Source organism: Barbus barbus (assembly GCF_936440315.1).
Source record: "Barbus barbus genome assembly, chromosome: 28".
NCBI classification, from domain to species: domain Eukaryota; kingdom Metazoa; phylum Chordata; class Actinopteri; order Cypriniformes; family Cyprinidae; genus Barbus; species Barbus barbus.
The window spans coordinates 10,507,866-10,534,602 of NC_136756.1; the positions used below are offsets into that span (position 1 = coordinate 10,507,866).

Sequence of the window (26,737 nt, forward strand, 5' to 3'; positions counted from 1 at the left end):
CTTCAAAAGAGGCCATTTACAGTATAATACACTATATTCATTATATAACTCCTCAGTGAACTTTGTGATGAACATGAATTTTCATCATTGTATTTGTGCATCTGTAGCACAAGGCAGTCATTAGGCAGTGAACTTGAATCTTTCAGCAAAATTAAGAATCTGTTTCATTGTCTTTGTTAACTCTTTTTAGAGCATGAACCATAGTTCATAGAAATGTATTAATCAGCTGAGAAAATCTAAAGCAGCTTGCTGTCATATAAAGAAGAATGTACTGGCAACAAGCAAATCCATCTTTAAAAAAAATAAGAAGAAAAATACAAGTTTGTGAATTATACCAATAACATTTTCTTTTGTTACTTTAAGCATTTTTATTGCATTCTAAGATACAGGAAGGTAAAAAGATACTGTATGCTAAACAAATGGACCTTTTTACAATCAGGGACCTTCTCCTATTTTATTTTATTTTATTTAAACATAATAAAAACAACGCAGAAAGCAAAACAGTTTGAAGTAAATAATTGAGATGGTCATTATTTATTGCTGCTCTCAATGAGCTCCTGTTGAGATTTATCAGACTTATTTGATAGTAGCAAACAACTTTAAAACATACATTATGAACTTGGAAAAAGTTAAAATATGATAAAATATGGTTTAATTAAACCCTTAAAATGAGCAGAGCAGCTTGAAGAATACAGTCAGTGTGTAACTGGCTTCAGTTCTCAAATAAAAGCAGATACTTCTTAGCAACACTTGACTCTGGTGTGTGTAGAGACTGATTGGCTGCTGGTTTAGATATTCACTTCATGAACAAAGTATTGCAGGATTTCTCTTCAGTTGGGATACTCACAGAGAGAGAAAATGTCACTGCCGAAGGTCTTGTGTTTTCATCTCATATTGATGCTGTCTGCTTTCACTGGAGCAGGTAAATAAAATGAAGTGTAATACAAAATGAATAGATATTTACAATAACATTATGCATGATTGATTACTATTGTTAGTAGAAGTAGTAGTAAACAGGGCAGGTCACTAAAACAACAGCCAACCTTTGTATTTAAGCCTTTCTGTTTTTCTAGAGGTGACATGACATCATCTGAAATAACTAATGATGTTTTAACATTATTTTCAGCTAATGGATACTACTATTCTCGCTGGGCTAAATGCATCCACAGCTCCCGTGATTTCAGTGACATGGTGTTCATTGATAACTATATCTTCAATAAAGATGTGTTCATACAGTTCAACAGCACTGTGGGGTATTATGTGGGGTACACTGAACATGGAGTATATAACGCACAGAGATTCAACAACGATACCAACATTCTGCAGCAAGAGAGAGCTCAGGTGGAGAGTTACTGCAAACCTAATGCTGAAATCAGACAGAGCGCTATCGCTGATAAAACAGGTAAGTGACACACGATCTCTCCTGTCACACATAATACTCAGTTTAAGCAATTACATTACTTTTACAGGACATTATGCTTATTTTATAATTATTTGAAACCCTGTATTTTGAGGGAAAGTGTCGTTTTCCGCGCGCCGACTCCGTCCACACAGCTATGACGTGACACCGATCAAGTCTATACGTCACAGTAAAAAAACATGTTTTATTTTTTGTTTGCCCTTAGCAATTTTAGAAAAACACCCCCAAACACATACATACAATTATATTCACAGGGGTGCACATGAGTTTTTCAGCCTGGTTCTCATAAGAGCACCTGGAGATTTTTTTTGTCCTCAAACTGCACGAAGCATGACCCATTAAATATAAAAAACTGTAAAAGATAAATTAATAATAGTGATAATAATATTATTGCACTTTATTTATTTAGTTTTTAAAATAATAAACTAATAAACAAAATAATAAAGTGTGATGATACAATTATATATTTTTTAAAATAAGTAGGGAGTATTAAATAAAAATACGATTATTTTATAGTAAACTTAAAACTAAAATGATAACATTTACTTTTTTAAGATATGAATTTTCAAACTTAAAATCAGCAAGCTTTTATTTTGTCGGGTTGCCCGGAAGTAAATATAAACGCTTCCGGGTTTAGGGCTGCCTAGAGAAGAGCGTCAGTGAATGAAATGCCACAGTTTTGTACTGTGTTTTGAAAACGGCAGCAGATAGCTTAGATTTATGCTTTCACTTTGAATAGAAATATTTTTCAGTATTACAGTTTGTCGATCTTTTGTGCATTAACAGCTCAGTCATTCTTGAGACATGGAGCTAAACATGTCCAGCAATTGTAACTGCTATCAAGTTTTAAAAAATAAAAATATTTTCAATTGTATATGTTATGGGGATTAAAGATAGAATGTATTTAACACAATTATCCCCTTCGATTTAATTTTTTTTAATCATTTTTATGTTAAATCTATGACACTTATTGCCTTCTCACTACATCTAAAACTGTCCACACAGTTCAATCATTCATGCGCTATAAAATGAACAATAAAATGAACTTATTTTATCAAAAGTAACACTTAATAATGTCTCATATCAAAGTAAGGTTGTTTTTCAGTGACACATACATGTTTCACAAGGTTTCAAAGTTGTGTCCCCACTTTGTGTCAACACCGTCAGACATTTATTAAAATGTAATAAAATCAGGGAATATCAGGGCAGCTGTCACTTTAAAGGACCCCTTGCCACAGGCCTCCTCTGCGGCATAGACATAATAAATACGTATTTATTATGTCTATGCTCTGCGGGGGCGACCAAGATGGCGTCGTAGCAAGACAGGCTTGCTGGAGCTCGTGGGAACTTTGCTCAGATCCCGGGTTGTTTAAAACAGTTCATGTTCAGAACTAACTGAAAGATACAGTTTATATTATGAGTTAAGTAGCCTCCTTTGATTATCTTTTTTTCCGTTGCATTTTTTTATTTGCTTTTCGAGCTTTACTGAAGACGCTTTTGCTAGCGAGTCGCTAATAATAATCCACGTGCTTTTGCTATAAATCGCTGTGTTGATTTACGAATATTGAGGATAAAGAAATGTTTTTATTTTTATTAGTCTGAGTTCACGCTTTTACCCGATAAACCTGAACCGACAATAAGTAAACCGAACCCTGCGATAGTCCTTCAGTGAGTGATGCCATGCTAATGAGATTAATGCAGAGAATGGAGGCCATGCACGAAGAAACTTTGCACCGAATTCAAGGCGTGGAAAAAACGGTACTTGAAAACTCAAACTCTATTAAACAGATAATCAGCTCCCTCGAATTCCACGGTGAACAGATGAAGCATTTGAATGAAAAAACTGAGGAACTGGAAAATAAAATCGTAAGATTGGAGAAAGACAACGTCGAGCTTCGTGATAAGTAAATGATCTGGATGCGTACAAGAGAACATGGGATCTTCGTGTCACTGGTATTCCGGAGAAAGCAGGAGAGAACGTAAAGCAGATGATCATCAACCTCTTCAGCCAGGTCTCCCCGAGCATCTCTGTGGAGTTGACATCGCTCATAGGCTGGGACCTTCTTCTGCTGTGGAAAGATCCTCTCGTCGCATAATTGTCTTATTTTCGTCGCGGTCTCAGCGGGACAAAGTTTGGAGAGATGCCAAAACGTCTGTCGTTCCCAGGGAAAAGAAGATTATGATCTTTCGCAGAAAGACAAGGATGCACGATCTCTCCTGTGGCCGACGGTAGAGAAGGCGAGACGGGAAGGAAAGAGAGCTGGTTTTCACGGTCCTTTTGCTGTGATTGAGGGTAAAAGAGTGACTGCTAAAGCCAACACTTAACATGCTGGCAATGCTTATTCAACAAGCAACTGTTTCTTCTAAATGATTAGCTTGATAAGTGTAAGAATACATATGTATATATATGTATTTATACTTTTACTTATACTTTTTATTGTTAATTATTTACTTTTACTTTGGGCTCTTAAATCTTAACTTGAAAGCTGAAGTTTAAGCTAGTCTTTGTTATTCTCTGAACTTAAATCTGAACACTTTATTCCCGGTTGAGCTGCTGTTGTGGTTGTTGCTCTTTTTGGAGGATAGTGATTGAACGAGTGTACTCTTTTGGTTCACTCAAACTTTCTTTTCTTCTCTTGTTTCTTTTCTATATTGTTCGTAGTTCATGTCATTGTCTTTAATATCCTTTAATGCCAGGGGCCTCAGGGATAGTGTCAAACACAAATCTGATTTCTGTTTTCTTCAGGAATGTCATTCGACTATTGATGATTACAAATGGTGGAAATCTCAGTGGGGTAACGATATTTGGAGTTCACATGGCACCGAACACTCAGCTGGTGTAAGCATTTTGAGAAATAAATTTGGTGGGGATATATTCGGGTCAGAATAGGATAGCTTAGGTCATTTTCATTTATTAGTAATTTCACTTAACCAGCAAACTGTAATTCTCGGAAATGTATATGGGTACAATAATTCTTCGGATAATGACTTTTTTTTTTTTAACAAATTAGATGAGAAGTTTACATAATGGTCTAATAAATTTCCTAATGCATTTTTCATTCTAGGAGGAGATTTTAATGTGTCATTTAATAATTATTTGGACAGATATCCTCCAAAAAAGACCGCTTGTCTATTAGGTCTAATAGTGCAGGACTAGAACAAGTTTGAATTGGTGGACATTTGGAGAGAGAGATTCCCTAATAATTTAGAGTTTACTTGGGCCAATAAAAGTGGTTCAAGACAATCTCGTATTGATTATTGGCTCATATCAAAATGTATGTCAAATTTTGTTCTGAATATCAGCATTCAATGTACCCCATTGACCGATAACAAAACTATCTTTATTAATACCCCTTTAATGGCAGATTATGTAACAGGCCAATGCAGAGCTTCTTTGTGGAAACTTAACAGTTCACTGTTAGAACTACCAGATGTAAAGGATAAAATTAAATAATTAATTGCTAGCTATTGGAAAACAGCCACAATTCAAAATTCTTTTGGTACCAATTGGGAGCTTTTTAAGTTTGAGACAGGTGTTTATTTAAGAAAAGTTGGAACACTTTTAGCCAAAAAAAAAGAAGGGTTCTTGAAGACAACCTAATCATGAAATTATCTTAGTCTAATAATTTTGATTGCGTGTCTCTAGAAGAAAAATCTGAAATTGCAGATTTGCAAATGAAATTGGATGAATTGTACTTCTCAAAGGCTAGGGGTGCAAGATCCAGGAAAAAATGGCTCGAAGAGGGAGAACTCAATTCCGCATATTTTTTTTAAGCTAGAAAAGCGTAATTTTACCCTCTCAACAGTTGGACAACTTTGTGTTGAAGGCAAAATTGTTAAAGATCCAAAGGAAATAGCAAACTACAGTGCCAAATTTTATAAGAATCTTTATAGTTCAAGGTATTCAGAGCAAACAACGTCCTCATTTCTAGACTCATTTCTAGGTTAATTATGTTAAGGTTATATCTGAAAGTGATAGATTTTTCTGTGATAGCATCGTTACTCCTGAGGAAGTACAAAGAGCAATTAAGAGTTTGGAAAACAATAAGTCCCCAGGGTGTGATGGACTTACAGCTGAGCTGTACAAATTATTTGCTGATGAACTTACTCCCTTTTTAACTTGAAAAAGAGGCTTTACCTCCTACATTGATGCAAGGTATCATAACTTTAATTCCTAAATAAGAAAGATCTTACCAATTTAGACAACTGGCGACCCATCACACTCCTTAACAATGACTATAAAATTATAGCCATAATATTTGCTAAAAGACTTAAAGATTGTTTGGATACTGTTATAGATGAGACTCAGTCTGGATTTATGAGGGACCGACATATAATGAATAATATTAGATTAGTTTTAGATTAGTTTTAGATTTATTGGATTATAGTGATTTGCTGGAACATAATAGTTTTATTCTTTTCCTGGATTTTTATAAAGCTTTTGATTCAGTTGAACATAAATTTATATTTAAATCAGTGGAAAAATGTGGTTTTGGTGAATATTTTTGTAAGGCGGTAAGAACTCTATATTACAACTGTAGTAGCACAATTAAATTAAAATATGGTACTTCTCCTAGATTTTACTTGTCACGTGGTATTAGGCAAGGGTGTCCATTATCCCCTTATTTATTTTTACTAGTTTCCCAGATATTCGCTTCTTATATTTCTAATAGTGGTCTTCATGGTATCTCTATTGATGACAAACAGATACTCATCAGTCAGCTGCTGATGATACTACTCTTTTTTTTGCAAGATGCTAATCAAGTTCCTTTAGCATTAAAGTATATCCAGCAATTCTCCAAAGCATCAGGCCTGTTCTTGAACCTCTCAAAGTGTGAACTGATGTCCATCAAAGAATGTAATTTGTCATAAATTTGTAATATTCAAATCAAAGATCAAGTATCTTATTTAGGTGTTATTATTACAAAAAATGAATTAGAAAGAAGCTCCTTAAATTTGAATCCATTAATTGAGAGTACTCAGAAAAAAATGAATATGTGGCTCCAACGTGATCTCTCATTGAAGGGAAGAATCTTACGAGCCAAAGCTGAAGGTTTGTCAAGGTTAACATATGCTGCTCTCTTTGAATATTGACACTGCCATTCTTAAAAAAATTGATACAATGCTTCTCAACTTTGTTTGGAAGAATAAAACTCATTTTATTAGAAAGTCTGTACTTATGAACACCATTGAGAAGGTTTAAACTTTCTTGATTTCACCACTTTAAACAACACCTTTAAAATAAATTGGATTAAAAAGTGTGTGGATTAAAGCCCTCATCTATATGGAATCTGATCCCTAATGTTGTTTTTTCCAAACTAGGTCGTTTAAATTTCTTATTAATCTGTAACTATTACATCATGAAAATCCCTGTCAAATTATCTCTTTTTCATAGGCAAATGTTATTGGTATAAACACTGTATAATCACATCTTTTTTTTTTTTTTTTTTTTTTTTTTTTGAAAATTTGTTTAAAATGTATTTTTGTGTCTCAACTTTTCAATCAAAATGGTTCAATCTGTAATTACTCTGAGTTTTTAGCTAAGCATGGATTTCCTGTTAGTCAGAAAGAGTTTGCAATTGTTGCTGATGCAGTGCCACATGAGTTCTCATGCTTTTTAGAGGTCTTTCTTTTCCAATCTCATGTCACTCAGTGGATCTTTGTAAAACATTTGTTGGAAAACAGTGCCTTTCATCATCCAAGTCAAAAAACAATCAGAAAATTAGAGTTTTGTTTCAGATGGAGTCTATTTCTGTGCCTTATGTAATCTCTTATTGGAATGGTTTAATAAGTCATATTCCCTGGAAGAAAGTTTGGTCATTACCTCACAAATATTTAATTGCTAACAAAATGAGAGAAATTGCATTTAAGTTGATTCATAGAATTTACCCGGATAAGTGCTCTCTTAAAAGACTTAATAATGATATTAATACCAACTGTTCTTTCTGTTTAGAAAACAATGAAACGTCTTTGCATTTGTTCTGGAATTGCTCTTACACAACATCATTTTGGTGTGACATTCTTGACTTTGTCAAGTGTTATGTGAATCCTAATTTTGAATTTACTTATAGCAATGTTATTTTTGGTTTTCATGATTGTGAAAGAAGAGGTGATGCTTATTTCATAAACCTTATTTTCTTTTTGGCTAAATATCATATTCATAAATGTAAATTTTCCAAATGTACACCTCTTTTTGTAAAATTCAAACTTGAATTGAAAATGTATTTTAAATCCATTGAATTTTCCACGAACTTAAAAGCAATAAGAGCAGTGGCTTTGTTGAAGAACTTCACACTTCCTCTGGACTAAAAAAACTGAATGACCCTGGACTTTTGTTGTGATTTGACGATGACTATTGTTATTGTTTTTTGTTCTTTTTCATGCATTCAATAAAAAAAATAACAAAAAAAACATTACTGTAGTACATTACTGTCAGACAGGCTCAGTTTTATAGTTTTAGAATATTTTAAATCCTAATGTTAATATTTCCTGGTCACAACCATGATCTGTCAACACCATCTTCCAATTTCTGGGGAAATTATTAATATTTAGATCATTTTATTCTCCTGAAGCAGGTTCCATTAGCATCTAGCATCAACAGAAAAATAATAAAATGGCTACTATATGAACTCCATTTGTTTTGTGAAAGAAATGCCAAATTTGTCACCACCGTCAGATTTTATGTTCCAATAATATATCAAAATACTTAAATGTGACTTAAATAAAAGCTTTATAAACAATAACATATATACTGTTTGTTGTGTTTGTTTTAATACAGTAATTGATTGATTAAATGTATTTGATAGTTTGTATTTGACTACAAATTCAGGTTTTCGTCACCATCAGAGGAATATTTTGATAATATTTCATTATATTTTATATTAGTTGAGGAATTATTGGTCACATGTGAAAGTGTAATCTGTCTGCTAACATAAGAATGTCTTTTGAAATGTTAAAAACATCTTGAATGCTGTTAAAGATAAAGTTGAAATTATAAGGTATAGCTATTACAGTCCAAGGTAAAAAGCATATTTTGTTTAAAAAAAGAAAAAAGTTGGGAGGTTGTATCAAAGCATAGCTCAGTAGCTTAGTACATGTAAGATACATAAATGTCTAAGTACAAGGTTTTATTTTTTTCAATTTTGACCCTGTTTTGTCCCACTTCTCAAGCTGTTAACCATGTCGATACACAAAGGAGCTCTCTTATTTACACAGTGCATTTTTTATTTTGGTCGCGCACCTGCGTACCACTTATGTGCACCACTGTGTATTTATGGAATTGTATTATATATCTTGGCTCAGAATATATGTATATGTAGAATTTGCACTTAGAATGTTATTTTTATTGATTCAGTTGCACCAAAGGTTAAGCTCAGTTCAGTGAAGGCAGCCGGTGGCAGACATCCAGCTGTGTTGATGTGCAGTGCTTACCGCTTCTACCCACACCGGATCCAAGTGACATGGATGAAAGACGATAAACCTGTGAAGTCTGATGTGACCTCAACTGAGGAGATGCCTAATGGAGACTGGTACTACCAGATCCACTCTGAGCTGGAATTTACCCCCAAATCTGGAGAGAAGATCTCCTGTATGGTGGATCACGCTGGCTTAACTAAACCCATCATCGTAGACTGGGGTAAGAGGAAAGATTCATCTTATGTAAATGACGACGATACATTTTGACAAACTAAACTGTGATTGAATAAAAATATGTAGAGCTCATGTAATTAACTGATATACATTGAAATGATATACATTAACATATGCTAAACCAATATTAAACAGTAAAGATTTAAATAAAAATGGTTTCTGTACTGCACAGATCCGTCTCTCCCTGAGTCTGAGAGGAATAAAATTGCTATCGGAGCCTCTGGTCTGGTGCTGGGAATCATCCTCGCAGCTGCTGGACTCATTTACTACAAGAAGAAATCATCAGGTCTGATTAGATTAGAGCAAATCAAACTGATACTCATCTATGTTTCTACATAATGTTTAAATTCAAGTTCTTTCTTAACCATTTTATTATTTTGATAGGGAGGATCCTGGTACCAACCTAATGATGGTGAGTTTTTAATAACACTTTGGAAACTAAAACAAACTAACTAACAAATAAATAAACACTGCATTGTCAAACTGAGTCACATAATTAATAATCACAATAATTGCAGGTACGACTGACTGGAATCGACTCACTGATGGACAACTCACTTATCATTTATGTTTTACTTTTAACAATTAAAACCATTTTAAAAATTGAAAACAATAACAACCTAATAAATGTGTTTGATATTTGTAGCTTTTTATTAAATTGCAGTGATGATATAATGAACTGTAAATTATAGAGATTATATAGAAACATATAAATTATCATTCTTGCTGGCTTTTTTCCAGCACTTAATGCATAGAATAAAAGAGGTTCGTAATATTAGAACAGAATCTTGTCTGTATTGCTAATAATAATGGTATCTATCAGGCTCTAGGTCTGAGAAAGGGTACTCTGAGACCTTTTTTGAAGACTATTTTACGCTTCTTTATTGTAAAATTATATTAGAAGCGAATATGTGCAGTCTTACATGTAATATGTTTGATAGAAAACATATTTAAAAATATTACTGCATAAATAAGACCATCAACAATTTCAGATTTTTCTTACTTATCATTTATTCTGACAATAAGTCTTCTGCATGATTTAATGACATCAAAATATCCTCAACAATATTTTTTTCTTCAGAAACACCATCTGAAACATTTCTTGGTTCTGTGCTGCATGTTCTTTTAAGCACTAAATAAATATTTCTTTACAAAACTGTTGTGCAGTTTTTTTTTTAATTGCTTACATGCATTTCTCAGTACCCAGTATACTTTCTCCAAACTCTTTATACAGTTGCCTTTTTTTAACATGTACAGTTGTGTTCAAATAAATAGCAGTGCCTTAATGAAAGTGAATAAAGTGCAAATATTTTTAATAGCTTTTTTTGCTGCACTTCTTTATACATTTTCCCTTCTCCAATAAACTTTTTAATCAAATGATGTTGTTCCTCTGAACAGTGTTTGGAATGGCCCACTTTACATCGTAATTCAGAAGGAAATATATTTTATCAGAATCAGAATGAGCTTTATTCGCCGAGTGTGCGCAGACATACAAGGAATTTATTGTGTGTTTTTTTACGGTGCTCTTGGTACATGTATACAGACATACATACATATCTGACATGAGAACAGAAAACATTAAATAAGTAAGACTTTACAATAACTAATAATAATAATATGTATGAATCTTGAACAGAAGATTTATGTACAGATTTGTGCATTATTAAATCTATGTGATGACCGAGGCCACACATAAATGTATTTGATATAAATGTTTGTTTTGATAAGTTGATTGTTTATTTATGTATTGGTTTTGAGGTGTTTTCCCCCTGCTTTCATCCTCCTTTGTAAATTTGTATTTATTTTTGTATGTTTTGTTTATTTGTCTAAATATTGATGCTCTAAGTTAGGTAGCCCAGTTTATGTTGTCTTCTTTATGCGTGCTAAAGGAGGACAGGTAGCTCCTAGTTATTTTCTATTCGCTGGAGTGCATGCTGGTGAATGGAAGGTGTAACAACGAGCAAAGACAAATTATGTTGTTCTTTATTTACATGATTTGTTATAAGTGAATATGAATTATGGTTGTTATTAATTTTATTTATTTTGTTCTAAATGCGATGTGAATTCATCTAATTTAGGAGGTTAAGTCATTTGAATGTGTGGGTGACCCATTTGTCATTTGTTAATGGTACGGTCCCAGTGATGTAAGGGCTAGGTTTTGCTTGTTAAGGGAGGTTTTTGGGTTGGGGATCATAACGGTTAACATCTGAGCCCTGGAACTCCATATTTTCTTTCCTTTATTTGTGCAGTTTTCTTTATGTATGGCCAAGTGTATTTAAAAAATGGGAAACCTATAAAGAACTGAACTTTTGCAAATCATGCTTCCTGCGTTTATTGGACGAATCCTGACACTCTATATACAGCTGTATAAATAAAGAGATATGCATATGTATTTACATAGTACTTGAGTTACAGAACAGGCAGGTGCACACCAATATCCTTTCTGCTGTCCTAACAATCCGCTGCAGTCTTCTTATATCTGATTTGCTGGCTGACCCAAACCAGACAGTTATAGAAGAGCATGAAGCGACTCAATAACAGCTGAGTAAAACTGTGTCATCTGCGCCTATAACAATGTGTGAAACATTGCTTCCCGTCCTCCTTAATAAAGGACAATTATTGACACGTTTTTTTTTTTTTCACAGAATGAATGAATTCTCTAATTAAACTCCACACTGCTATTATTTTGAACACATCCCTTTCAATGCAGTAGTCAATTACTCAGAACAAGCAGCATGCATGTCATGCCAGTTGGATCTGTTGTTTTTCTATTACACTAGTACATCCACAATTCAATTATTTTCAATGCAGAAATATCTCACTACTGCTAATAACAATGCTCCATCAAGTTACTGATGTTGTACAGCCATTTTTTTTAACAACTGTAGCCTCATACATCAGTTCATCTTTCTTCAAAAATGCAGTAAAACGCTTGATTTATGTCTGAAAATGTACTTATTCTTTCATAATATAGGAAACATCCTCACCAATAATAATAAAATGACCTTAAAACACTGAGTACTGGCTACATTACAAAACCATTACAAGTACGTTTTTTAAATGAAGTATCTTTGGTTAATTTACCTTGTGGCATTGAGGAAGTCCAACACACAAAAATTAAACCTCTGAAACTTTAATACATATAAAACAAAAACGCATGTCTACACCTATATAACATATTAATCTTTCTTACTCCACATGTACAGCTCTGGCAGTGTTCTGCAGATATATCCAGACACCAAGCATTTATTGAATCTAAGGAACACATTATAATTTGGACAGTCATTCACTTTCTTCCTCATGAGGAATATAATTTGTCATACTATTAATGCCACGGGACAACGACTTGCTGCAAATTCTGATGATTTATTACGTGCACACACACACAGCATTCGTCTCTACATCATGGTGCACTCCCTGAACTGTCTGGTCCACAACACAGTACTCGAACCATAGTTGTTATCAGGCATAACATCACATCTTCCGTCCTTTAAAAGTAAATAACTTTCTCATGAAATCTTTTGTTCTATCAATTTGTTCTTATGCAAAAAATAACATATTCACTATTTTGATGGTCCCCCAAAAGACATTCTACAGACTATAATTAACTTTGCAAGTACATGTAAACTTACTGACCTTAACCTATAACAATCTACTAATACTCTAATGAGAGTTAGTTGACAGTTACAAAGTTACTTATGGTCAACAGAATGCCTAAAGGAGATCATCAAAATAAAGTGTAACCCGTAACCCATAATACTATTATACTACTGTAATCTAAATGCATTACAGTATAGTGAGTGTGCAAGTACTATCAAAAATATCTTCAGTCAAAAAGAAATTTTGTGTGGGCAGCATCAAATGTATTTTTGCACAGCATCAAATGTATTTTTGCACAGCATCAGATGTATTTTCTGTGTGTACAGTATACAGTAAATACTCAATTAAATTTGAGACATTTAAAAAAAAAACAAATACTGTAAAACATACTTCTGAAGTATTCAACCAGATACAGTGAAAAACTAAAATTGTTTATTAAAAAATATTTTGTATAAAACATGTAAAGTCACATTTCAACCCATGAACACATTGGCAATAGAATAGCGCAGTTTTACTTTACTTGCAAATATACAGTCATTTGTGATATTATTTGAAAGCATGAACTAAAGATTTAAGAATCAGGGGGCACAAAAACTACTACTAATAAAATAATAATAACAACACTGATACTACTAATAATGATATAAAATGTGCTACAGTCTGAAAGACTGCCAGACTCATGATGAAAGCGGTCAAAGGATACAACGGAAATATCTGCTTTATACTGATTATTAACCTATTAACCAATCACAGGCAAGTGAAATTTAACAATTTATTAACCAGTGGCCAATGACAGACATTATTTAGTCACCTAGCATGAACTTTAGATGAAAAAAATGAATGATTTACATGCAGTGAAGGTGGCATTTATCCTCAATCACTTATTTTCTTTAGTCTGATTGAGGTAAGAGAATCTCATCTACTACATCAAACATTACTGTAGTTCTGGTCAGGTTATGAACTTTAGTTTAAGACTTAAAGTTTTTCACAAGTCACCTTCACTGGGGAAGTTTTTCCTGCATATATGGATTTCTGAAATAGCTTTCCATACAAAAGGACATGTTCAACTACAGTTGCATAATAGATCTCAGAGACAAATGTTTTCCCTGGCCTTCCTTCTTTACTCTCAAAAGTAATTCAGGGGACCTGTTGATTTCAACACTTTCTGAATTGTTTGGATTCAACATAAATTCAGCTGTGGTTCTGACTGGTGTGTTAACAGTTTGTTTTAAATTTGTGTTGGTATTTTCTTGTATAACATCTGGTTGAAGGGTTTACTTCTTCTTCTTCTTCTTCTTCTTGATAGAGATTTTGATGACCACACTCAAAAAATGACTTTTCCACTCTTGATCAGTTTAATTAATTAAAATAAGCTAAAGGAACATGATTTTGTAATAACTTAATTTCATTGTGTTCAGTCTAATATCTTTAAAAGTTTAACATGACTTGTGTTGACCCAACTAAACATATTTATTATAACTAAATTAAAATGTGTGTAAAAAACCTTCTTTAATTAATTTAAGGGTAATACATTTATTTTATGAGAGTACTTGATACCAAAGATAACAGAGAAAATATATTTGGATTTCTTACATTTTCCTGCAACAATACTATTCGTTCTGCTGTAACGATGTTTAGAACAGTTAAGTATAATGAAAACAAGGAAAACCAAAATGAGAGTTAGTTTAACACGATAAGGGAACTTTGGTTTAAACCTTGTTCGCTATATTCTTTGAGGAAAGAGGAAATATCATAGATCCAAATATTTAAGTTTGGCTGCATTTGACTGCCATGGAGATTTAGGGACTTTACCTGCTGGTTTAACTTCCACCCTAGGCTTGGTCTCACCAGGCCACACCAAGACAATAGCACTTCTGCTGTGTGATTAACAACTGTAGCATTATGTTATTGGTTTATAATACGTTTTATGTACATTTTTGCATGTTTTGAATAGTTGATACATGTTATACATTAATACATGTTATCAGCAACATTATTTTCTTTATTTTACAAGACCTAATGATGTTTGTTAGTTTTTATATATGAAGGTTATCTAACACATGACTTTGATTTGACTGATGATTTGGCTGTTTGTGTGACTCTGGGGACTTTTCTAAACTGGTTTAACCTACCTATCGACTAGCTAGATCTGGTTTCACAATGCTTATCCTCAAAATAGTGAAGTGTTTCCATTTATATATCCCTGAAAGTCACAAATACAGGAAACAAAGTTGCAATTATTATAATATATTGTCACACACACTTTACACTGCAAAAGAGACAATATACCAGGACTATTATAAGACAAAAAATCTGCATAATGAGTGATAAAAATGGGCCAAAATTAATGAGGGATCACAAGAAGTGATGGCCTTTGTTGGTTATTTCACACTGAGCCAGCAGTCACTGTCACACAATCAAGTGTTGTTTGTTTATCAGTATAAAAACAATGAATCATTACCATATATGTTACCATATATGCACATGCGGATAATTTACTCATGTTTATTGGTTTGTAACTTATTTGAATTGGCACAAATCTACACTATTTTTGTGTAGCCTACACTAGAAGGCCCATTGAAAGAAAGCAGTTTTTTAAAAGGGCTTCCAGCCTTCACCAACTTATGAATGTATGTATGTATGAATAGCAGAATAATGTATATCTTTGTAAGTATGACAGTAACCTTCACATGATTAATACAGTTTCTTATAACCATGTGACTATTTAATAAGGAAATCTGAACTATTTATAAATATCATTAGATATTTTTGTGTAACCCACATTAGACACAATTACACTTCATCTTTTAATAAGGCCCTTTGAAAGAAAGCAAAGACAATTTCAATCAACCTAGAGACAGGTGACATGTAGATCTTTCGCTCCTCTCATTGATAGATCAGTGGCAGAGGAAACTTCCCCAAACTGGTTTATGGCTGAAGTTTCATGTGACTAATGCTACCAATCAAAACCGAAATTGAAAGATTCAAAGGCATTTTATTTTACAGCACCTTACACTTTTCATGTGACTAATAGTACCAACCGATTACATGTAAATCTTTAACACCTTACCTTATTTTAAACTTATAATATTATCTTTACCTTTTAAACTTTACATTTGCGATGAGTAACTTGACTGTGATCAGGGAAAAAATGCTTGTTTTTAAAATGATAATATTTAGATGTAAATGAATAATGTTTAGATTTCAGTTTCACATGATTAATACAATTTCTTATAAACGTGACTATTTTATAAATATCATTAGATCTTTTTGTGTAACCCACACTAGACACAATTACACTTCATATTTTAATAAGGCCCTTTGAAAGAAAGCAAAGACAATTTCAATCAACCTAGAAACAGGTGACATGTAAATCTTTCCCTCCTCTCATTGGTAGATCAGTGGCAGAGGAAACTTCCCCAAACTGGTTTGTGGCTGAAGTTTCATGTGACTAATGCTACCAATGAAAGTGAAACTGAAAGATGCATATTGATTTTGTTAGTTTGCCCTTAAAGTCAGTTTATTTATCAGAACCATGGTTTCTTATTACGTTGAATAATTCCACATATTAAATATTACACAGAATGGTCTTTGCTAAGGCATTGCTGCCTGACGCACCTCCTCTGGTGGCTATGAATTGGTCAGCTGTAGGGTCATCTGCCGGGGACCACTGCTCATTGATGTTTCGCCCCTTTAAAACCAGAACGCCTTCTGGTGGTGGGGCAGTGACATGGACATCTCACTGTCAGTATACCTGCTCTGGTGGTGCCCCATCTTGTGTCCTTCCTCATTATCCAGAGCCAAAAGCTACTCTTCTTGTACATAAATATTAATATCCCCATAAGATCCAAATGTCTGAATTTCAGGAAAAATGTGAAACATGACATTGATTGTAGTTGCTCACAAATATTTGCAGACCTTTAAGGTTAAAGTTCATAGGGTTGATCCAAGTATCATCTCAAATGCTTCTAGTAAATTTACCTTATTTCAAACATAAAATATTTTCTTTACTATTTAAACTTCACATTTTCGATGAGTAATCAGGGGAAAAGTGCTTCTATTTTTAAAATGACAATATTTAGATGCAACTGAATACTGTTTAGATTTCAGTTTCCCTAGAGACTCCATATGTAACAAGATGTCTCTCTTGCAATTGGATGGTTTTGGAAAGTGGTTCAGGTAAGACACGTCAGAACTAGTTTAGTCTGTGGTTTTGTTTGTGAAATGCCAAGCCTCTGAAACTGAACCACATAAGAGTCTATTGTCAACATTCTGTGGGAAATGTCAGTGTGCTTACTTTCTGATGAGTGAGCCAAACCAGATACATAAGACTCAAAATGGATATATATAGCCTATATATAAGTTAGAATAATAATAATAAAAAAACATCAAATTAAATTAAAATTTGATTTATTTGTTTGCATTAAAAATGGTAAATGTAGGTGTTCAATGCGATTGTTGACTGTCAAATGATAAAACACTGGGCTTTAACAATTATGAAGAGCAAAACGGGATATATCTTGTTAAAAACGACAGTAACTTTCACATGATTAATACACTTTCTTATAATCATGTGACTATTTTATGAGGAAGTATCACAAACCTAACTTGGTGCAGGCTTGGCTGTGTTTACACTCATGGATCTCTGGGGACTTTCCAAAACACGTTTAACATGATAGTAGAGATAAAACAAGTTCTTATGCAGGAACCCTCAAGCATTAGGTTGACAATAGGCCTAATGATTTGCCAATCTGATCAAAAATCCCCTAGAAATTCATAATTCTCTAATCTCACTGACAATTTCAGTGTTTTGATGAACAGTTGTGCCATAGAACAGAATGTTTTATTCTGAGATACAATTTTACAATGTAAATATTTCACATAGAAATCCTTTAAATCAAATACCATCTATTTCCAAAACAAACAAACAAACAATTATTTTGAGACAAACTACAAGATTGCCATCTTCCATTGATTCACTTGTCCTCTAAAAGGTCACAGAGATGCTGAAGCCTATTCAAACATTTCAGACCAAAGGCAGGAAAATCCCCTGGTTGGATGGCCATCACAGGGATTAGCCTGCCATCCTGTGGTTATTAATATTTCAGAAACTACAGATTACTTCCTGTTAATTTTAATTACTGTGATATTTACTGTTGATGTAATACTGTCACCTAGAGGTTGTAAATACAGATTACAGTATTCTATCAAGATTAATAAATGCTGTAAAAAATATTTTCTTTTTACTTGATAAAGGAGCAGTTCCAACACATTTAAAAAAGGGTGATTTTCAACGAGGTGTTTTTGGTTTGAAATCTATTTTAATCTAATTTAATCCACAATCATTTTCTGTATACCTGTATGTATATATCAGTCTGTGACAAGAGTCCACCCGTATAAGAAATGGATTGTGGATTAAATAAATAATATAAATGGATTAAATCAATTAAATAACTAATATAAATAAATATAAATCTAGATTTATATAGTTGTGGACTTGTAGAAATGTTTTGGGACCTGGTATGGATTAAATCCAATGATCAAGGCTTTTTTTTTTTTTTCTTTTTTTCAAGAATTAGAAACAATCTAATTCTTTCAATATTTTTGATATTGTAATATGCTGATTTAGTCAGTCTTGATCTGTCTTGCTGTGCTTAGTTCAACAGTGGATTTCTGCTGTTGAGTTTCTCCAAGGTTTTTGTCTGCCACTCTTCTTAATGACTTTTACAGGAGCAATATCACCAATAACATTCTTCAATTTTAATTTAAAGAAACAAGAAGAAAATCAGAGTCTGCTCAAATGCTTAGATTTATAGAAGAAGCCTTCATTAATAACACACTGGTGCTCTCATATATGCATCTCTTTCTGTCAGAGAGATCTAAATTCATTTGTAGGAGAGTATGTATTGATTTTGATTAAGCAGTATTGATATCTACATTATCTACAGTGCCTTGCAAAAGTATTCACAAGTATTCATTTTTTCACATTTTGTTATGTTGCTCCCTTATGCTAAACTGCTTTAAATTACTTTTTTTCCACATCACTCTATACACCATAATGGTAAAGCAAAAAACAGGTTTTTAACATCTTCGAAAAAACTTAAATGATTCCATTGCATAAGTATTCATACCCTTATCTGGGACAGTGAATTTTAGCTCAGGAGCATTTATATTGCTTGTAGATGTTACTACACTTCGAGTGAAGTTAACCAATGGGTATGATTTAGAAAGGCACACATGTCTTAATAAAAGGTCCAACAGCTGATCCCTTACGAAAATTAACCATGGTTTTACTATAGTAAAACTGTAGTTAACCGTGACTGTAGTAACCATGTTTTTTTTGGTGCGAACCATGTTTTTAAAAAAACCATGGTTCAAGTACCACAAATTAACTCTAGTAAAACCATGGTTAAACTATGGTAATACAACCAAAGTACTTCAAATTACATTTAAGCCTTATTATTCAACAAACATCTACAAAATAATAACAGAATAACAAGTTACTATTCTATGATACAGGCTTTATTACAGCAGTTACATCATCTGAAAGAAATATGAACTGTTGCAATTGTACTCACATAACAAAATGATTCAGAACTATGAACTATAACTTTATTTTAAAAAATGGTGATAAAGCACTGCAGTGGTAGAGACGGTTTTCTGCTAATTTACAAAATAAAAATAGCAAATTGTTTCACTGTAGCCTAATAATGCATTATCTCTATAGAAATTAATTACATGTTGTACAAATAAACATGACTTAGTGCACATACACAGCATTATACCGCCTACCTCTTTTACAATATCTTATGTAGGGCTGCCTGCAACAAACATTTTTTTTGATAATCAATTTATGTGTAGATTTTTTTTTATATATTATTAATTGGATGAAAAAAAATCTAAAAAATACATGATTTTTTAATTAAAATCATTTTAATCCATTATTTTAAATAGTGTCATTTCACATCCTGCCTATGAAAACAAATATAATGAATGTATCTATGTATCTAATGTATTAAAGTGTTAAAATACAAACATTACATTCTAAACCTAAAAACAACAGATTGCTTGTTATTTTAAAACAGAATTTAAACAAAAACACAAAATGTTAACTTGTAAGAGGTACGAGCCAGTGGGGATTTTTTAAGACTGCAAGGGAAGCTCGGTTTCCTCTATAATGTCAAAAAATTAATGGTCAAATATGTACTATTGTGTTAACATTTTATTGATTAAAAATGCGTTAGAACACGTTCATCTCGGAGACGAGTTCGTTCAGAATCAGCTACATATAGCAGGTGACTCGATTTCCTTCTCATATATTCCCGTAGCGTCACAGTGTATTTCCCTGTTGAAGCCCAGCGTCCATTGACTTCTATGGGGCTGCTTTGAACAGTTTTTTTCAGTGCTTCAAAACTAGACGGTCATTGGATAAATGCTGCGATTATGTCCCGCCCCCGGACGCTCAGCGTCTCTGGGGTGAATGGAGGAGTGGGCGGGGCTAGACTCCGGGCTTCTGCGTGATGATTGGAGGGTCTGTCGAAAGAATGCATCTCCTTTTGATTGACAGCGATTTTGTCCTATAAGAAGTCATTGAAGCTATTCGAGTTCAGTCCCATAGCAGATTTTTGCAAGTGTAGTCGAAAGACAAACTGCTGCAACCTATTTATTGGTATTTGCTTGGCGAAATTGCCAGTTTTCATCATAACAGGAGAAAGCTGTGTGATTACTTGGTGTTCCTTAACCCACCGGTGCGGGCTGTCTCGTTTTTTCTTTGACGCGAAACTAACTAAAATACTCCACGAGTTTTGATGCTGTTCTTCTGAACTTTCTATTCATTAAAAAAAAAAATCTTCTTAGCTCTTTTCAACAACAATAATAATAATAATATGTTTTTAGCAGCAAATCAGAATAGAATGATTTCTGAAGCATCATGTGACTGCAGTAATGATGCTAAAAAGTCAGCTTTGAAAGACAGTTTTGATTGTTCCTAATAAAATTTTTAACTGCACTCACAAGTGAATCTAAAGTTATTTTGTGTGATAGCTAAATATATTCTTAATAAACTACAAAAAAATTATAATATTATTTTGTCCTCATATTCTTTCTTGTAACTCTTCCTCTCAGTCACATACTTGACTAAATGGCTCATTATGAAGCTCGTTATGAAGCTCATTATGCAGGCCTGTCTTCTCAGGTGTGAATGTGAAGGTTGACGCCTTCTCGCATAGACCCTTTTTACTCAAAAAGTGTCTTAGGAAATTTAAATCAATATATTGTTTTCTGTGAGCAAATAAACAAGATGATTTTCACGTTATTTTGAAGCAAAAATGCTAGGCTACAAGATCCAGTTCTCAGACGTCTTGTGAACAAATGTTCTGTATGTGTTTTATGGCCTTATTTTAGTGACTTCAAAAATTTTGTTTTTCACTAACCATACATAAATGTTGCTTTCTCGAAAACAAAATCAAGTACATAAATGCTGCTAACATATTATTGTAGCCCAGTTTGTGCTGTTTACAGTGTTATTAGACTTTAGCCATTTATATATTTATAAGCAACTGAAAAAAGCACAAATGTCAGGGCATGTCAAAAAATCTCCAGGCCCCCAAAACACCCTCAGACCCCAGGGGGTTAAAGACATGGAGCTGGACAGTGTTCTTTAGAAACTGTTCTCATTAGTGGCAACAATTGGAGCTACATCTGCAGGTGTAAAAAGGAGCTTCTCCTGTTTAAAGCGGCTCAAGTCCTACACCCATAACACAATGGGCCAAGGCTGTTTAAGCAGCCTAGCTCTGCTGGCCATTGAGAGGACACTGGTCAAGTCACTGGAAAAGATGCCTAGTTGGTACGACAGCGTCACAGAGCATTTTCATGAAAAGGAATGTAGGGCAGAATTTACGTATAAATAAATGGACAATTTGTATGATGTAGGCCGAAAATGAGCTTCCCCTCTTTGAAAGACCAGCAGCCGCCACTGGTACGAGCATTCTCTTTAAGACGAGTCCTGTCACTCGGCGGCCATCTCTGAAACGTCTCTCGGGCATCCAAGTGCAGCTCCTATTACTTTGTATGGGGAAACATCAAATTCTCCAGAACTGTTCACTAAGTTTACGATTAAATTTCATATTTGAAATCACCAATGAAATTGGACAACAACTGTGTCACAAATGTTGTTTCTTTTGCTCAAATAGCGTTATAAAAAGCTTATTTCTCAGGCTAGATCAGCCAGTGCGCATGTGCGCGTCTCAGAGCGCTGACTGTTGCTATAGCAACCGGGACTTTTACGCTTGCAGTGTGAAACCGGCGTAACAGCAGCTGCAGTAACGCGCTGACTTTACCGATTAGCCATTGACTCTTTCATTCAGAAGGCGGGGCTTCCTGCGATTGAGCATATTAAGCGTTGCATTTTTCCCCATTCGATACTATACCAGTGACTATACCAGTGAATGTCTTGGGTATTCTATAGACTTTGGTACGAGGAACAAACACAATCATTCGTCTGAACAGAGTAATTATATTATATTAATGAACAATTCCAACAATAGTTCCTTTACTGTTACTGCTCTCATAAATATGATTACTTGTGTTACATGTTGGGCTTTAAACACTTAATTTCTAACAAAAAATATTTTAGCAAAATGGGTATTTTAGTCAGAATTATGAGCTGTCTGTTTGTTTTGATGCACTATTCAAATTTGTTGATTATTATTTTCATTATCGATTAGCTGTGCAGGCCTAGTTTTATACAACCTGTATACACAAGCCCAGGGCCGGCGCTAGCCATTTGGGTGCCCTAAGCACAAACGCTTGGCGGTGCCCCCCCCACCACCACCAAAGAAATAACTACCATTCAGAATTTCTTAGGTTCTCTTTACTTCCAAAATAACTGCTGCAAATAAATAATTGGAACAGAACAATGTAAACACAGAAAGTTAAAAGTGCAAAAAAAGTTTAAAGTGCAAATAACAGTATAAGTGTATGAATTTTATGAAGTATGAATTTTAAAGTGCACATTTTAAACTGCAAATAACCATACATAACTGCACAGTAGAATTTACTCAACAGAGGGACTACATCTCTATAAAGAGACCATTCTGCTATTCTATAGAACTATATTAAACATTTTCACTACCATCAGTTGTCAGAGGCCCTACAGAGGCACACACCTACATTTCCTAGCTGCAAAATCAGCTATCAGGTCATCATATGACAGTTTCTGAGCCACGTCCCCATTGATGCTGATGACAGCCAGACCACTTAAACGTTCCTGCCCCATTGATGAACGCAGGTACGTTTTGATGAGTTTGAGCTTTGAAAAAAAAAATTTGTATAATTATTTTGTATATATAATTTTGTATAATTATTTTGTATATATAATTTCTATATACAAAATAATTATACACAGTACACGCACATATATCATGTAGACACAAACTTTTATTTTGGATGCGATTAATCGAGATTAATCTTTTCCCAGCCCTAATAATTTGACAACTCTGTGAATATGAAAATATACAGGTCCTTTTAAAAAAATTAGCATATTGTGATAAAGTTCATTATTTTCTGTAATGTACTGATAAACATTAGACTTTCATATATTTTAGATTCATTACAACACAACTGAAGTAGTTCAAGCCTTTTATTGTTTTAATATTGATGATTTTGGCATACAGCTCATGAAAACCCAAAATTCCTATCTCAAAAAATTAGCATATTTCATCCGACCAATAAAAGAAAAGTGTTTTTAATACAAAAAAAGTCAACCTTCAAATAATTATGTTCAGTTATGCACTCAATACTTGGTCGGGAATCCTTTTGCAGAAATGGCTGCTTCAATGCGGCGTGGCATGGAGGCAATCAGCCTGTGGCACTGCTGAGGTGTTATGGAGGCCCAGGATGCTTCGATAGCGGCCTTAAGCTCATCCAGAGTGTTGGGTCTTGCATCTCTCAACTTTCTCTTCACAATATCCCACAGATTCTCTATGGGGTTCAGGTCAGGAGAGTTGGCAGGCCAATTGAGCACAGTAATACCATGGTCAGTAAACCATTTACCAGTGGTTTTGGCACTGTGAGCAGGTGCCAGGTCGTGCTGAAAAATGAAATCATCTCCATAAAGCTTTTCAGCAGATGGAAGCATGAAGTGCTCCAAAATCTCCTGATAGCTAGCTGCATTGACCCTGCCCTTGATAAAACACAGTGGACCAACACCAGCAGCTGACATGGCACCCCAGACCATCACTGACTGTGGGTACTTGACACTGGACTTCAGGCATTTTGGCATTTCCCTCTCCCCAGTCTTCCTCCAGACTCTGGCACCTTGATTTCCGAATGACATGCAAAATTTGCTTTCATCCGAAAAAAGTACTTTGGACCACTGAGCAACAGTCCAGTGCTGCTTCTCTGTTCAAAAGTGGCTTGACCTGGGGAATGCGGCACCTGTAGCCCATTTCCTGCACACGCCTGTACACGGTGGCTCTGGATGTTTCTACTCCAGACTCAGTCCACTGCTTCCGCAGGTCCCCCAAGGTCTGGAATCGGTCCTTCTCCACAATCTTCCTCAGGGTCCGGTCACCTCTTCTCGTTGTGCTGCGTTTTCTGCCACACTTTTTCCTTCCCACAGACTTCCCACTGAGGTGCCTTGATACAGCACTCTGGGAACAGCCTATTCGTTCAGAAATTTCTTTCTGTGTCTTACCCTCTTGCTTGAGAGTGTCAATGATGGCCTTCTGGACAGCAGTCAGGTCGGCAGTCTTACCCATGATTGCGGTTTTGAGTAATGAACCAGGCTGGGAGTTTTTAAAAGCCTCAGGAATCTTTTGCAGGTGTTTAGAGTTAATTAGTTGATTCAGATGATTAGGTTAATAGCTCGTTTAGAGAACCTTTTCATGATATGCTAATTTTTTGAGATAGGAATTTTGGGTTTTCATGAGCTGTATGCCAAAATCATCAATATTAAAACAATAAAAGGCTTGAACTACATCAGTTGTGTGTAATGAATCTAAAATATATGAAAGTCTAATGTTTGTCAGTACATTACAGAAAATAATGAACTTTATCACAATATGCTAATTTTTTGAAAAGGACCTGTACAAACACTGAGATTGTGGGGTTTTTTTTTTCTAATTTCAGTTTCACCAACAGATGTCGCCCTTGACCGAACCTCTTGAAAATGACCGCATAGAACAACAACGAAAAAACTTTATCTAAGCGGTCTAATTTGGCAAAATCACATCACGTTCAGTTGCAGGGTTTTTCTAAAGTTCACCTTACCAAGAGGCAGATAGGCATTATATTGAAGCGAAGAAATTACAATAGGGAACGTTCTGCACTAATAGCTATATGCACACACATCTGTAACGTATAGCCTACCTAGGGGGAAAATTAGCTTTATTTGTCATTCAAATATGACGATGAGGACCCCAACGATTGGCCTTCCTTTCCTTCTCAAACAAACTGCATCTTTAACAGCCCAAGTTTCAAAATTTCCCGGGGAAGAAACCCCCGGACCCCGTTAAAATAAAAGACTCAACATGCAGGGCTAAAGCCCCGGATCTTTTGCACTACTAGCGACGCGGACGCGCCGACGCCCCTGGACATGCATACTACACGCACAAAACTAACATTTTTATTTAAAACATTGTCTTACCTGCAAGCGACGCGCGAGCATCATCCCGCTGTCTCTTCTTTTTTCTTTTTTCCGCCCCCGACTCTTGGTGCCTTTTCGAGGCCATGTCTGAGGTCGGTGTCGGCCAAATTTGAAATTGATTGAAGCATAATTGAACAGACCACTGGGAGGTGGGGAAGGGGGGGCACCAGAGGGAGACTGGCACAGAGATTCACCTTTTTCTCGACTAATTTGGTCTAGGCCTATATTACTTTTGTATTGCTTTTGTATATTAACATGCTAGAAATATTTTATTTGTTATTTATACTAGTAGCCTATATTGTGATGATATTTTCACGACCCAGATTTTTTGGTGCCCCCCCCAAGCACTTGGTGCCCTACGCGCAGTGCGTGATGTGCGTGTGCGGAGCGCCGGCCCTGCACAAGCCCAACACAGACAGATGTGTGCAGACCATAGAGTGCATCAAGGTCACATTAACAACCTATAATATCAAAAGGTAAAAAAGGTTCCTTCATTGGAAAAGTTTTACACATACTACAAAATACATTCAAAAGAAATGATAAGTACTTTTAAGAATGTTTAAAATGATATCAACTCACATGAGATGAAGATTTCAGTCATTTCAAGCCTAAAGCAAGCTGATTTATTCTACATTGAGTCACCTCATGGGAGCCGATGAAGGCCAGATGAATCCTCTACACTTTTACTTGGTGAAGGAAATGTCCCTCTTTTCAAAAACTTTTGATGCTGCATACATGGCAGTAGTAGTCAGTATGAAGTCTATCATATAGTCCAGTAGGTTACAGTCCACCTATGGTCTTGATCCTCTCCCCATATGTTCTCAGGACCTAAAAACAAGAAGAATATATACACAAAATTAATGAATAATTGGAATACTCAGTTGTTACTGGTCAGTTGCACACTCATCTACACTCTTAAAAAAAAGGTGCCAGAAAGAACCAAAAAGGGGGTTTCGCGGTGATGCCATAGAACAGGAGTCGGCAAGTAAGTTTAGCATCGGGCCAAAAAAATATTTTGCCACTAGATGGTGGGCCAGAACATAGTCAAAGGATAATTTAAGAAATGAATTGATGAAAAATGCTACTAGAATTGCCTGTGACAGACTGTTACAGTGTCGTTTGTAACTGGTAGTGAGCTGTTACTCTGTGTTAAATCCTGAAGGAGGACAGTCATAAACAAAAAGCCACATGTGGCGGTGTCCGGCAGAGTATATGAGCGGAGTGGAGCGTCAACAATTTCCCCTCCGCGCTCCGAGCATTTAATAATCACTCTGCTCCGGGTTCAACATTTCCCACCCCGCACTCACTGATATCAGAAACACCACTCTGCATCTAAAGTATTCCAGTATGTTTGAAATATCACAGTTCTGTTCATCATGTATATTAAAAAAATAAAATTAATAAAATAACAGGAGAGTTTC

At 34.7% G+C, this 26,737-nt stretch overlaps 2 protein-coding genes across 4 annotated transcripts in view; one reads left to right on the forward strand and one right to left on the reverse strand.

Annotated features, from left to right (window-relative positions):
• LOC306848491 (MAP kinase-activated protein kinase 2-like) overlaps window positions 1-26,737 on the reverse strand; it is a 458,467-nt gene that overhangs the window by 428,665 nt on the left and 3,065 nt on the right. The gene's annotated exons all lie outside the window — the stretch shown is intronic.
• LOC306848493 (H-2 class II histocompatibility antigen, E-S beta chain-like) lies at window positions 753-11,461 on the forward strand. Its single transcript, XM_079383080.1, has 6 exons — window positions 753-922; window positions 1,127-1,402; window positions 8,775-9,056; window positions 9,243-9,356; window positions 9,455-9,482; window positions 9,589-11,461. The coding sequence occupies exons 1-5, from the start codon at window positions 859-861 to the stop codon at window positions 9,475-9,477; spliced, it is 759 nt and encodes a 252-aa protein (XP_079239206.1). The 5' UTR covers window positions 753-858; the 3' UTR covers window positions 9,478-9,482; window positions 9,589-11,461.

Bases quoted from the DNA above. Each gene is read 5' to 3' on its own strand.
- LOC306848493 (XM_079383080.1), top strand. From the start codon at position 859: ATGTCACTGCCGAAGGTCTTGTGTTTTCATCTCATATTGATGCTGTCT. The intron at 923-1,126 runs GTAAATAAAATG...CATTATTTTCAG, and splicing joins GTCTGCTTTCACTGGAGCAG to CTAATGGATACTACTATTCT. The intron at 9,357-9,454 runs GTCTGATTAGAT...TTATTTTGATAG, and splicing joins CTACAAGAAGAAATCATCAG to GGAGGATCCTGGTACCAACC.